We start from the raw sequence: 15443 nt of genomic DNA, 5'->3' as shown, positions 1-15443 counted from the left end.
CCAAAGGCTTGGAAAACTTGATAAAGTTGTGAGCAGCCTAGAGCAGCTGAGTTACTGAACTTGTCAAAGCATGCTGTGGGTAGTAGAAGTTTAGGGAGCGATTAAGAATTCATGGAAGATGAATCTGTGGAAAGGTAACTTAAAAACACCGAAATTCTGTCTCACAATACTTCCAAACAGCAGTTGCATGGTAGACGGGTGTCCTTGCGAAGTGAATCATACATGCTTGCCTATTCTTTTATGCTTCCCGCACCACACCTCATTAGCAGGTAATGATCAGGATTTTGGCATAGACAGACTCTAGTCTGTTCCATATCAGCCACGTGGCTCAAGTGCAAGGGCACAGACTGGCTGTCCTCACTCAAAACCCTGCACAGAAATGGCAAGAGCCACAGTCTTCAGGACTTTGGCTGGCTCTGGGATTTTGGATGGGAGAACAAAATATAAAAATCCTGTTTCAGGGTGGCAGAAAATGCCAACATTTTTTCTACATAAACTTGTGAGATTGTATTCGCATAATTTATAGTGCCAATACATACACAATGAAAGACTTCCTTGTTCTCAGACACAAAGAAGAAAAAAGCTGTAAAGCTGAGTCACAGACTTGGTTGTGAGACTTGGAATTTTCTGTGAGCAATTTAAGCTGGCTATAGTTGACCTGTGCCGATCTCCCTTCTCCCCACCCAAGGACAGACACGTTTTCTTGTATGAGTAGACAGATGACAGCACCTGCAATGGGTCAGCTACAGTCAAAGTAAAGCACACCCTGCTATGAAATCCTGGAATCTGAAATAAGTAATAAAAGGTAAATTTCAAATCACTACCATAGCTTTTCAGCTTACAAACATAAATGAAATGCACTTCCATTTCCTTTCTTGCCAGATAGTTTATATATTAATGCTCACAACATAGCCTTTGGAAAATTTGTATGAAAGAACTCCTTAAAGAGTGAAGCTTGATTTGAGCAGGCCTCCTATACTCATGTGTTAAAATGAGCCAACCCCTCCTTTCCAGGCTGTTTGGCAATAGCAGCGTAATCTGTATTTTTTTTTTCTAACAGACGCAAGGCATCCTTGGTCTAAAACCCCTCAGTAATCAAATGGTTTCTGGCTTGCAGTTAAAATTGAATAGGGTAAGGCACACAATTAGTTGAACACCTAATCGTGCCTTTTTGTTGTGCACTCCCCTCCTCCTTGGAAGGGATTGTGAAAACATATGACACTGCACTCTAATGTAGGCTTTGTGGGCTAAGGCACAAGTTGTGAAGGGCCATTATCGTGCCCTGGAACAGAAGGTGGTTAAGAGGTCCTGGTGACGCACACTGAGATGTTCTGACAGTGCTGTAGACCTAGAATTCATACTGGTCCAATAACACATCTACATCAAAACTGAAATACTTTTAAGCTGTTTAGTTTCTTCTATCTGACCTAACTTATTTTTGTGTGACTACAGTGACATGAAAGCAAACAAATGGATGCTCTAAAAGGTCCATACATGGACCATTTTATCAGCAGAACCCACCAGTTTTAACCTCCTTTCCCCATCCTGCACCCAGGAAGTGCACACACATTGGTGTGAATTGCTACAGTACTTCAGATTATCTCAGGGTCTCAGATTAGACAGAATACTAATCCCATGGATTTTTTTTGTTTGTTTATAATTTCCAGTCCTTATTTTCCACCCTGAACATCTTGTGTCAATATTCAAAAAAAATGGAAAAGTCTCATCAACTGCATCATAGGACTTGGATCTGTTTTGGGCCATAGTGAACTTACTTCTTTGAAGAGTTCACCTTCTGCTTTAATATGAATCAACCCAAGCTTACCCTATTTTTGGGTGGTAGCACTCCATGTTGTTCTGATTCTATACAATGCCAAGCCTTGTACGTGCGGCCACCTGAAGCCACATCTTTACTGTTGTGCATCTGTGTGGTTTAGCCGAAGCTTATGGAGCTTTGTTAATGCATTAGGTGAAGAAAAGCACACTCGTTTTGGTTCTCAGACATTCACTATGCAGCTGTGGTGAGGACAAACAGAGAACCCTTTAGTTTTGTTGTTGTTTTTTTTTTTTTTTTGAGGAATGACATCTGCTGTGAACATCAACTTCATTCATAATATGTATATAAGAGCTCACTAAACAGTCGTTACAGTGGGATAGGAATTGTTTGACTGTTCCTTGCATATATATTGTGATACTTTTTTAAAGAACTACTTTGCTGCCTCTCTGTTGCCAACACTGAGACAGCTAACTGGCTAGACTGTGAAACCCATGCTGGTTGTCTTACAGCTGAAATGACAGTGGCTTTTCCTTGAAAAGGTAACAGAGGGAAAAAGACAGTACTCCCTGTCTTACGTGAAGGCAAAGCTGCAACAAAAAATCCAAGCAGTAACGTGGGTTTTAACAAAAAACCTATCACTCGAATTTCTGAGGCTCTAATTGTCTGTCCTCCCCATGGCTCATTGCTGACTGACACATATAGGATAGCACTGAAATACCAAGCAGCAAGACAACTGTATTTGTGCTGCACCTACAGTGCTGTTTGTAGGCTGACTGTAGTCAAAGAATTCCCTAAATCATAGGTGGATTACTGCTGCTGCCTAGAGGGAACTGGGGAAACAGCAGAACAATTCTTTGTAGCTAGCTGCAGACTTCCAATTAAACCCAGCAACAAGGTGTATTTTGATAAAAGAGAATTGGAATGGATGGCTGATGCACTGGCAGATGTAATTTCCCAAGAAAAGTCCTGGAAAAAAACAGTTTTTTGGTCCTTACATACACTTCTTTTTCTACCATTAAGTATGTTTGCACTCTCTCAGATTTTGTAAAAAGTCTGGCTACCTTATCCTTATCCTGTGTTCTCTCAGTTTCCTCCTTCCAGAGTCTCTTTATGACTCTTTCCCTTACCACGGCAGAAATCCCGTGCTCTATATGAAGTACTTTACATTTTCCATATACCTGTTGTAGAGAACTGATTTCAGCTACATGGCAACATGCACACAGCCACCTCAGGGAGAAATTATAGGAAGCTGCATAAGGGTATGAACAGAACAATTCAGAACAGAAAATGAAAGCCAAAAGTTATTCTATGTATACACTAAGAGCAATTTGATCTCTTAAAATTAAACGTTGCTTCACTTCCTCTCTGCTCCCTTCCAAAAACAACCTGTGATAAATGCACAAGTGGCCGCAATGTCTTCTTTAACTGAACAGCTTTTAGCATCAGCATTGCATCATTGCACTTATCAAGCAATTTGTTAACTCTCCATATACACAAGAAATTTTACTAGCTGCTGCTTTAGTGTTTTAAGATTAAAACTATTTGCTGAAATCAGACAAATTCAGGTCACAGAGAACAGTACATTAGAAATCTTATCCCCAGTACAAACCTTTTCATCTTGTTAAAAGCTCTGACAAGGTAAGCCCAGAAGGAAAGAATTTCCATCCTACGAAAATTTTCTGAGAAACAAGCAGCTCAAGACAGAACAAAATCTACAAACAGAAGTTCCGCAGGAAGTTCCGCAGGTTGAATTCTGCCATGTATCATCTTCAGAAATGCTGTACTCCCTAGAACACTGTATTTCTCAGAAAATATTACCTGCTGAATCAGGGCAGCCCACCTGGAGTTCACCGGTTCCTCTGAGGGGAAAGGTCTGCATGAAGTCCTCAGGCACTGGTCAGGCAGGACACGTGGAGGAGCCCTATCTCCAGGGACCTTGCAGCAGGATTCCTAGGAGAAATGGGAACAAGCCTTTGGAAAAATCAGGAAGCAAGGTGGTTTGGTTGAACAGACTGCCTTCCTCGCTTTGATAGTCCAACCCATTTCCTCCATCACCATCCTACGCCTGCTAGGTAGGAGTTTTCTTTACCTTGGCATTAAACCCTGCCAGCTCCTGCACTGACTCCTGCAGCTTGAAAAGCAGCACCCCAGCTGCTGATTCCAAACACGTCTTCTGTTTGGGTGTCTGGAGGGCTTGTCTGCAGTGCAGTTCTGCTTCATTTGGTACCTCTAGCAAAAGAAAAGCATTTCTAACATGACACAATTGTGTGTCCACACAAGTTTTTGGGTTTAAAGTTTTGTTTTTTTTTAGTTTTACCATTTATCAATAGCTTTGAATTTGTTATTGAAATACACTTGTCTGAATTAAACACTGTTTTCAACAGCTTTTTGTACAAAAATGAACTAAGAAAAAAAACTAAAACAAGAAATTGTAAACCAAATACACCCAGCTGTATTTTTAAAAAAGTAAGCATCACTAAAAGGCACTTTAAAATACCAGCTCACCAGTATCCATCTCCAGAGAGGGGATTTTAACTATGGAAGCTGATGGGTCACTTGGTATCACTTGGAAAGCAAAGTGTATTTTTAGCACTTCGTTTCTCTCCATGCATTACCTTGTTATTTCAGATTGTCCTTCAAGTCAACCAAGTACATGCATGTTTATACCATGTAAAAAGATTTAATTGTACAGGCATTTCACATCAAAATAATTGGGAAAGTCTTCACTCTAAGGAATAATTTGTCATAAAAATACTTTTGTGATTTTTAGATATCCACAATGAAGGTAAAAAATAGTACAGTCAAATGAACTGCAGCTGAACGACAGATGTCATTACATCTGAAAGGATTAGAGTGGTGTTGGCGTAATCCCATTAGCGGTGAAAAAATACTTTGGAAAGAAAAAAAAAGACTGACAGAGCCTGCTCTGACAATAAGCAGCAAGATTTACAGTCTTCAGCCAGGCTTCTAACAAACGAAAGCCCTACTTCAAAAAACAATGCAAAACCCAGACTCCAAAGGTAACACAGTTATAAAACAAGTAGTAAGAATGATACCTAACTGAGATCAAATGGGGATACAGTAAATGCTATGCTAAGACCCCTTATGCTCTCTTACTTCAGCAGTTAAAGAATAAAGCCATAAAGAAATCAACTAGAAAAAAGCTGGTATTTTAAATACATTTGAATTGTCGAATAACCACCCTTAAAATACTTTGCTCATGCACGGCTGGGTGAGCAACAGTTAACATTCACAATAGTAATGCTTTTATCTTTAAGGGATGAAAACAGCTTGGGTTTTGTTTTTTTAAACTTGAGGCTGCTACTAATTTGTCACTGTTCTGCTTTCCCCCCCCTTTTTGGGGTCCTTTTGAAAATATTACGGCCACAACTACAGGCTATTTTTCCAAGCTATATTTTTCTTACACAGTATGCAAACTCAGACAGCAGTGGTAGGACTAAATAAATATCATAATTTCTGATACTTATTAAGAATCATCTCCAAATCCTTTAGAAAATAGTAAATAAGACAAATTTTATGGGAAAAGCAGTATGGTTTTTCAGACTATCCAAAACTAAGATGTCACCTGCTTACACTAGGAAGTTATTCTGTCAATCGGTGTCACTGCTGAAACCTTTCTGATCATCCTGCTCTCCTCCAACAACTCTTTACTTTATTTGTGGTAGTCCTGCATTTTCATTTACAGGACTAATACTCCAGATCACACACCATGTTGTTCAACCAATCTTGTCTCAAGACACGAGTCTCCAGTTATCATAGGGCAATAATTCTTAAATAAATACAGATCTCTGGCATCAAGATTAAAATGTGACTTTTTATGACATTCTGATTATTTTAAATAGAAAGCCTACAAAGCAAACTCAACAAGTAGGTGACAGAGAAGTTACTCTTGTGAAAAAAATAAATTCAGAATCTTCTGTGTTATTACAGTAATAAACATTCAACATCGTGTATAAAACAAATGCACATGCAAGATAGTAAATGAAGTGGCAAACATTTTTAAATAACATCTTTAATTAAAGTTTTTGCAAAGGCAAAATATTAAACTTAAAATAGGTCTTAGTACATCAAAATACTAAGTTCTCTAATTGTATTCCAAGCATGGCCTTTGAAACATAATATCCTGTATATCACAGAGGAGCAACCTTGATCTGCAATTGTACAGAATGAATTTTACAAACATAATAAATATATTTACCCCCTTACACATAACAGTATATGTACAACAGCAGTTGACAATAGTAGCTCAGAACAGCAAAAAAGGATATTCCCCCACTCCATGTTCTATTGGTACCCTATGCACTCTGGAACATGTCTCATTGGATGACTGTACATATAGCTAACCCAAGGTAGTTCACCCTGTTAAAAAAAAACAAACTCCTTTTGTTCCACAATGTCAAATCCACCAAATAATAATTAAAAGACACACTGCATGAACTCTCTAAAAAAAAAAGTAGACAACAGGGAAACCAATGGACTGGTTTTTTACACATTTCCCACCCAATCACAGCAATGGGAAAACAAGACTTTAGATGCCAGACACCAATACAAAACAATGTGCAAGTTTCTTCGTCTTTTATAGTCATTACTCTCCAAGTCTGAGAACAACTCTAATTTCAGTTGGGTGTGTGTGGATGGGGGTGCGGCACACAACAAACCCCACGACGCTGTGTAAAGCAGCCCAGTGTCAACCAGTGCGCATTATCCTAAAACCACTCTTCACCTCCTGAACGACGTTTTATTGCATTCGATTAGGAAGCTTTTGCTTTGGGAGGAATTTTGGTTCTTCTCATTTTGTTTTTAAAGGATTTTTTTTTTTAAAACAAGTTGAGGAGATTGAATCAAAATGAACCGTAGTTAACAAGGTCTCTAACTGCTTCACTGGAATTAAGGAATTTTCCTCTGCTAATGTTTTACGGTGACGTAATTACTGCTAACTGTCAAGTGGTGGAATTATTTTCACAGACAACTAAATTTACTTTTAACACTCCTATTCTGCAGCAGAAATAGAAAAACGTTTGTAAAAAACCTGTTCCATGAAAAAAACATGCTCTTTGCTCTTTTCTAGAAACTGTGCTTCAGAATCAGGTATCTTGTTCTTGGAAACTAACTCAGACCATAATTATCACTTCAAATTGTGTTTAGGAAATTGCATGACGCTCAAATGCAACTTGTGAGTACACTGAGGGAACGAGGAGTATGAAGCCTCAAAGAAATCTTGTCACTAACCAGCAACTCAGGGGGAATAAAATCACATTTTTATTTAAATAGTCCAATATAAAGTTCCTTAAGTGACTAAATTATCTATCATCTCCTTAACAGAAAACATATTTCCATTTGTTTTCAACTTAGATGTTTTTAAATGATTGCACACACTAGAACCCAACAGAATTAGAGCAAAAAAGTTGCTTTTTTGATTGAAGCACTGCAGGAAATTTACTCTCTCGGGAAACCAAAAACAAATAAAAATAAAAAAATATCATACTGGCAAAACAGGTATTCTGCTGAAACTGAAAAGGCACAAGACTCCCAATTTTGCCCAGTTGCTTTGCAAGTTTCCATCAGCCATCGTGGTTATAATTATGAAGTTATCTTTCCCCATTTTTTCCGTCATAAAAAGGTGCTCCATTATCTGTGCAAATTTTAACATAAGCCCTCTTGAAATCATTAATTGTTTCCGTAATACTGAACTATTTGAAAGAAAAGAATCAGCAACAAAAAACTATTTCAAAGGAAAAAAAATCATTTATGAACTATGAACATGGGAATCCCTTGCCCTCTGAAAGGAATGGTTTCTGCGGGACCTACTGAAATGGTCTGTTCAGTTACATTGTTAAAACCATGATTAAAATTCAAGTACAATAGTAAAATTAAGCAAACTACATTCTTACAGCAAGCTGCTACAATAAAATAAAATTAAAACATGCTTTTTGACTTAAAAAAGGAACACTTGATGTAGCAATAAGAGCACAGTTTGGTATGGTCATGTCTGACTGGCTTTCAGAAAGCTTCACAGGTACTTGTATTTGAAGACAAAACTTATCTGAAAAGCATACCATACAATTACCTTGCAAGAGACTGTGCAAGTTCAGATAGCTTCATACATCCTTTAGAATAGTACAAGCTTAAGTTACCTGTAATGTTCTGCTATCCCTTAAAAATAAATAAAAAGGCTATGCAGCTTCTAGTATGCATATGTGGGTGAAAAAATGACTAAGACGTATGAAAATAAAGTGTTGTCCACGTAATCTGGGTTCCAGTAGCATAAACAGGAATCTATAAAAAAAAAAGTGATTTTTTTTTTCTTTTTGTTGGTTTGGTTGTTCAGTGTGATGGGAATTCTTCTGAAGCCCATTACTTAAGACTCACTGGCAATAGATATGGAAAAGGTGAGGGAAGGAATTAGTTGGTAAATTATTGACTTCATTGCCGTTGTACATAGAAGTGTCAACAGTGGTAAAAATAAAATAAAGTATCTGCTTTGTTCAGAAGAAAGCAAACACCAGTTTGACATACCTTGAAGCCCCGAGCCAAAAATGTACTCTAAATGATGATGACATTACTTAAGAATGAATTACAAAAAATACCAATTAACTTATCATAAAGCTTATGTATGTAGATAGCTTACTAACAACCACATGGTTCTAGACACGGCCTACAGGCAGTTTTAGTCTTTATCAATGAGAGCACAGGTGTACAAAATCACAGCAAAAAAAAAACACTCCTTGCAATGTATTTGGAGTTTGTTTGTTTGTTTCTTTTACATACTACTGAGACTATGAATGAACATACCTGAAAGCACGTAATTCAGAATGAAAATTAGGGCAGTGCTTATATACTGCCAAAATACACTTGTGACTTTGTTAAATAACGTTTAGTAAGTTTCTTTCTCAAGATTAAAAATAAAGTCAGAACTCATGGGTCAAATGTCTGCTTCTGTAAGTCTTCCCCAATTTATTTAAAATCATCTTTGCTGTTCTCCATTTCATTGCCTTCCCAAGCACCCAGTGAAAGACATTTTTTTGAAATGGTGAGCCACATGAACATTCCCTCCTCAACAGTTTCTGAAGTATAATGCCCATTCCCTCTCCTCATCCAAAAGTAACTGCATTTCTGAAAGCAGGGTTTACAAGAATAACCTATGCATAAAGAAAAGGTGTTCAAGTTCTCAGGAGGAGGGGAACCAGGGGGGAGCAACCTTGTTGCTTTTCACACACACCAAAAAAAAAAACAACACATACCTTTGGAAAAGAGAAAGTCGCTACACAAGATTTAGTGCATCCAACTGCTCGATTTTCTGTTACCAAGTCAGTCTAAGGATGCTTTAACAAAATTTGTGTTCTCAAAAGCTGTGCATCTCTCTTCGTGAGATTATATGCCACCTGGAAACTTTAGAGAGATTAACTGCTGCAGGTAACTTATGGCTATACTTTTCAGTAAAGCTGATCTTTGATTAACAGAGTTGCAGCCAGGATGTTAGAATCTTTATGTTACTTCCTATATTAAAAATTTAGTCTTTCTTGTGTTCTGTTCAATTATTTGTGGATGTCTGGACTACAGATGTAGTAAGTAGGTAAAGGAATGCATCTATTATGTGATTATCTACACATCTGATTCAAAAGCTCTCCAAAGCATTTTTAAGAAGTCAATGAAAATTGTATTATTCGTTTCAGTTCAATGACGCTGAACCACCACCAAACAGCAAGAATATAGTTTAAAAGTTAAGCAGTCTGACTTTGGGACAGGGGGAACCCAGAGCTACAGGTGCTTAGTATTTAAAAAAAATACAGCCCCAAATGAAAGGTATCACTCACATAAAATAATTTTGAAATATAAATGATCATTTTACCATTTTATAATTGCTAGGAACAACAACTCGTTTATGGGGAACTGAACTGAAAACAACAAATAGATATTATAATTAATGAGCATATCAGAATTAAAAATATTTTCCTTATACAAGTTATTTAAAATTTAACACCTTAATTCTTACCCTTCTGTACAAAGCTTGCGCGCAGTTTAAGTAACATTCTGACCATCCTCACTACCAAAAGGAAGTGTTCAAAGCAAAGATTTGTACACACAATAAGCATTTTCAGATTAATAATCTATCAAAGGGAAGAGTTCCTTCAATCAGTGGAAGAAGTATTTTAAAATCTTAAACCAAGGGAAGAAGGGGGGACAAAGCCTTACATGCTAAATACCAGCTGTAGGTACCTGTATGTAGAATTGATAATTAAGGTATTCCTAACACACAAAACCAGCTCCCAGACAATGCTATAGCTGCTACAGTCCATGGCTTGCTCATCTGAAGTAGTGTCTTTGTTGCCACATTTTACCTTTGTTCCAATACTTTTGTTTATGCTTTATTTCTGATGTGCAGATACACATTTTGGTTGGAGTATAAGTCCAAGTCTCAACCTTTCCTGCGTTTGATTTTTTTCCTTTTACAGGGAGTTTTTTTTTTGTTTTGTTTGTTTTAAAAACTTCACCATTCTGCATCCCCAATGGCTTTGGAAAATACATAATCTCTTCCATTAAGATTCATGATGCCATCTTTGAGATGAAATTTCCATTTGTTTTTACTTCTATGGATCTAAAAATAGGGAAAAAAGTTGAAGTATTACTCTGCATCAGAAATGGGTAGTAATACATAAAGTACATTTTACAGGCAAGAAAAATGAAAATAACAATTAGACACACATTACTAGATTGCTATAAACATCTCGAAAAATCAATTCTGCATTTAACTATGTCAAACAAAGCCTAATGATGCATCTAGCAGCATTTTTAGCTTCCATTTTTTAAACCAGGGAAGACTAACAGCAACTGATGAGAAACCATGCAACCACAAAGGCATTGTAAAATCCAAAGCACTTAGAACATTTTCGGATGTGGTTGAAAAGAAAAAATGAAAAGTATATATCCACCTCTGCTGCTTTTATATGATTAAATTATTTTTGATTGTTACATGAAACTCCACTTGAAAGTCAGATATTCTTATTTCAACCACCATAACAAAGACTAAAGTTTTAAATTAGTCCTGAAAGAGCCAACCACTAAATTTATTCTTTGCATCTCTTGTCTAAACTCCATTTCGCTTGCAAAATGTTTTGTTTACTTTATGTACAGACAATTAACATATTCAACTTTCAACTTATAATATTAGAGTTTGACTCTGGAATTTGGAATGTTAAGTATTGGTTAAAGGCAAAAGATTATTTACAAGATTTTCAGCCTGAAAATCTCTACAATAGAAAATGCACAAGATGATATAGCTGATAACACATATATGCACTAGTCTTCTATACTTTTTCCTCAATGGTAGGTCATTTTATATGATTTACATTCCAATTCTCATCTCAAAGTGTCAGGTGAGATCTCCAGATGGAGATGGAATGAAGCTGAATGTTCAAAAAGATTCTAGCTTCCACTTTAAACTAGTCTTTCCAGTTAAAATGTTAGACATTTAAGGTGTGTATAAAAGAAATTCATAAAGAAAATTCAAAAAGAAATTCATAAAGATTATGCTGGCAGATTAGCCCAGCTATCTGCATCAGCCCAAGAAAGACTGAGATAGAAAAAAAAAATGAAGACATTCATTCCATTCCTCATCTACAGCGAGTCCCTATCATGACAGTCTGTGACATAATGGATATTCACGTTATAATAGATATTCCAATTACCATAGAATAATAGAAAGAATAAAACAACAGCTTTATTCCTGTTCGCTTTACAAAAACATCCATGCAGAATTAACTCTAATTTCTTCGTGCCTATTCCCAAACCAGTAGTACCTGACTAAAGGAAACAGATTACCCATGCGGTCAAGGAGATCAGAAAACACACAAGGACATGAAATAGTAGTAAGTACTACTGGTACTACTAGAAGCACTACTGCTACCAAGAGTAGAAGATTTCAATTATCTTATGCCTTCTGAGTAAAGGTCAATGTGCAGCACACTGGGGCTGTTTTAGGTACTGTAAAGTTCAGTCCTACTTCATGAAGAAGCTAATTCAGGACCCCACAGAACATAGAACCATCTTCTTGGTCTAAGACAGTGAACTGGGGGCTTCAGTCAGAAAACATCCCCAGAACTGACAACAAAGACGTAAGACAAGCATTTTCCCTGGGCTAATAAGTTGGCAATGAACACCCTACAATGCTGTATATGTAAATTTGTGTTCTTATGTTTAATTTAAAACTAAAAGAAACTGACCAAAATTCAGTCTAAAGGTAGAAGAGTTTTTGTATGTTTTTTTTCAAAAGAAAGCATACTGTAAACACAGAGCAGAAGATCACCAGTACAATTAAGCAGCAGGACAACCAGATATTCAAAGAAAGCAAGGATCTTTCAGAAAGCTGAAATGCTGTCCGAAAGAGAAAAGATCATTGTAAACTACACCAGATTAAACAAAAGTGTCATTAAGCTCTATTAAAAAAAAGTTTAGGAAATTTTACAATAGGCATATAAAAATCAAGGAAACCCCACTGCAATTTTTCAAGTTTCATCAAGGACAATAAGTCTCATCGTTTATTATTAATGCTGTAGAACTACAGTACTCAAACAATCACTAGTACTATTATCTGCTCTGTGGTCAATTTAAGCTAAGTTACTGGAATCAGCAAATTAGCTAACAAGAAAAAGACTGTCTTATATGGCGTACTTGCACCTCCAAATGGCACTCAACACAAATCTCTTATCAGAAACTTTGGAGTTGCTGTAAGGTAAGCAGGAGGGTCCTCTGATAAATTGGTAAAAGATGGGAAACCAAGAACACTGTTACTACGGTGAAATGAGATTATTCCAAAAGATATTTGAGCTGGCTGAAGTGTGCATAGTTTAAGAATTCACTAATCATCTGGAAAATGACAAATCATCACCGATCATACAAAGAAGAACAGTTACTGAAGAGCTGCAGAATGACATCACTGTCCTAACTCATTGTGTAACAAAACAATGGTGACATTCAATGTATATTGAAGGCTGTAAGGATGAAAAAACAATTGCACAGATAGAAAAAATGATAGGTTTGAGTGGACAGTTACAACTCAGGAATGAGATCCCAGTGTTCCAAAAGACTTTTCTATGAAAACATCAGCTCTGTGTCCAGTGGGGTCAAAAGCACACATGAAATACTACAGGACACTGTTGCTTCACTTCATAAATGGAATGTTCAACTGTAACTGAATAGCTCTGATCCTCCCTTAGCATTATCCACATATTATATATATATATACAGAAGGATACAGAGAAATAAAATACCTCTGGAGAATGAAAGAAAGAGTAATCAAATGTTTGGACAGCTGTACAAGGAACAACTATCCAAAGCGTAGTTCTGATTTCAGAGACGACTGAGGAGGCATACGATGATCTATGTTACCATATGAGGTACCAAAGATGGCGGAGTGCTCTGTGAGCATCATCGCTACCTGTTCGCCCTCATTTCATTGTTCAAGATGCACCTGCTGTATCAGCTGATGCAGGACAGTATGTTGTACAAGACAGTGAACTTTGTTCAGAACAACTGAGCTGTTGGTTTTATATTTTAGAAAAACAAACTGAACAACAATTGTTTGATAAGTGAAGTGTTTCCAGAGCACTAGAGGCTTCATGGTGGACACTTCCCTACTGAGTTCAAGTTCTTAACTTTGCAAAGGGTGAGTAGTTCTTGTTGCTCAGCCTTAGCAGCTCCCAACAAGCTTTTCTAACTGCTATTTCGAGCTCTCTCACTGCCTTCATGAACTGCCTTGAAACTAACAATTCCAGAGTACGGTCTGGAGGAGAAAGACAGCTAGGATGTAGATATTGATATTACTTTCCTCAATCTGATGACAAGCACAAATAGAATACAGACATAACTGAATATTTTCTATTAAAATCATTCTTTGCAATGAAGGGTTTTTTTCTTCAACAATCTTCTCTCTGCTTTAAAAAGGATCCTTATTCCTCACAGTGCAAGTAAACTCTCACAGGCAAAGAAAGAAAATCCATATTGAATAATCTTTCTGCATACTACTTCAATAAAAAAGTGCCAAGAGCCTCTGGACAAATTTAAAACAATTCCAGACATAAATGTATCCTCACATATTTCAGGGCAAATATAAAGAAAGAAATTAGTCATTCAAGGGAAGACAGGACAGCTCAGTGGAATTTAAAGCAAAATAAGTATAAACATTCCATATTGCTTTTTCAAAATAAAAAAAAAGCATGGCACAGAAGGAACATTCTCCTCTGAAAACTATTTAGTCACCACGAAGAGACATTTTTAGTGATCAATAAGTAGTTTTCTAACAAGTCTAAATCTTAATGACTGCTACTTTCATTTGTGGCTACAACACAACAAAACTTGCAAGAGTTCACTTCTCATGAGCCCAGAGGACTAACCCTTTTTTAAAAATACGTCAGACATGATAAAGAAAAAAAAAGAATTCAACCAAACTTTTCTAAGCTTTCCTCGCTACCACCAAGTCTATCAAAAAACACCTTTCAGAGACCCATTTTAAAAACAGTTGTCAGTTCTTACATTAACATTCATGTTATAATCTTTACAGATCTACCTATACTTGACAGTCACACAGATATTTCTGCGTCACTTAAAAGTTATGACTTGATAGGAAGAACAGAGAAATTAGAACTCTCACATTTATATTTTACCTTATCATACTGGCACACAACAACATTTTCTGTATCGAACAGTTCTTGTCCTTCCTCATCACTCACATCATCTTCACTGTTAAGAGGCTCCTGGAAGAAACGTGTGAAAAGTTACACTGTAAGGTTATTACTGTTACTTCAATTACTCATATCAGGCTACAGTCTGTCTATGAGCTATGAACCTAAATAAACATCTGACACGTGAAGTATTAGGCTTCCCAGTGGAGGAATCAAGTACATTTCCTTTATCCCCTCCATGATGATTCCTCAGGAGATGTCCTTAACAATTTCAGTGCCCAACTTCAATGTTCAAGCCAGATTCTGGGCACTGTAGCCTTTCAGCACCACAAACATTCTTACTCCTTTATTGCAAGTGTTCTGGTGCTTGTCATTTGCTTTTACAAAAATCTATCACTATGCAGATTTTCATTTTTCTAAAGCCTCTAAGCAGTGGAAATGCAACATTACCCACATCACTCCCTACATGCCATTAGAAATACAAACTCCATGACTTAGTTATGTTTGTAACAGAAACAGACCTCAACAAAAGCAGAAAGTTTTTAGGGGAGAAAAAAAGGTGTTTTTAAGATGATCTTGCATTGATACATAAAAAATAACTTCCCTAGATGTTCTAGTATTTTCATGTTCCTTAAAAATTACTTTCAATTTTTCCTCTTTCTACCAAAGGTCTCTCCACCTTTCAAATCTTTCTAAGCTGTGCCATTTCCTTTATCATTTTACTATTTCTATTTACTATTTTACTCTGCATGTCTTATGAAGATAACCAAATAGCTTCACGAGGATACTTACAAATATCACTACTCAACTGCAAGTCTAATTTCTTCTTTCCAGCACAGCCTTCCCACCTGTGCTTAAGAGGATTGTCTTAAAGCTCATTTCTAAACTGCATACCTCTTCCAGATCCTTCTTGCTCCTCTCCTCAAGCATCTGGCAGTTTGTATTGCCAAAACTGAATTCTGATGCAC

At 36.7% G+C, this 15443-nt stretch overlaps 1 protein-coding gene across 2 annotated transcripts in view; it reads right to left on the bottom strand.

Moving 5' to 3' along the window:
• Positions 1–5794: 5794 nt before the first annotated feature.
• The window catches only part of GTF2A1 (general transcription factor IIA subunit 1), a 29337-nt gene continuing 19688 nt past the window's right edge, over positions 5795–15443 (bottom strand). For both annotated transcript variants that reach the window (XM_040557292.1, XM_040557291.1), the window contains exons 8-9: positions 14458–14547; positions 5795–10394 (exon numbers count right to left, since the gene is read on the bottom strand). In XM_040557292.1, coding sequence (XP_040413226.1) covers positions 10287–10394; positions 14458–14547 — 198 coding nt within the window. In that variant the 3' untranslated portion in view covers positions 5795–10286. The remainder of the gene's footprint in view (positions 10395–14457; positions 14548–15443) is intronic.

This window comes from Cygnus olor, chromosome 5 (genome assembly GCF_009769625.2).
Source record: "Cygnus olor isolate bCygOlo1 chromosome 5, bCygOlo1.pri.v2, whole genome shotgun sequence".
NCBI lineage: Eukaryota > Metazoa > Chordata > Aves > Anseriformes > Anatidae > Cygnus > Cygnus olor.
The sequence above is the reverse complement of the archived record's forward strand: the minus strand, read 5'-3'. Positions and strand labels throughout refer to the sequence as shown.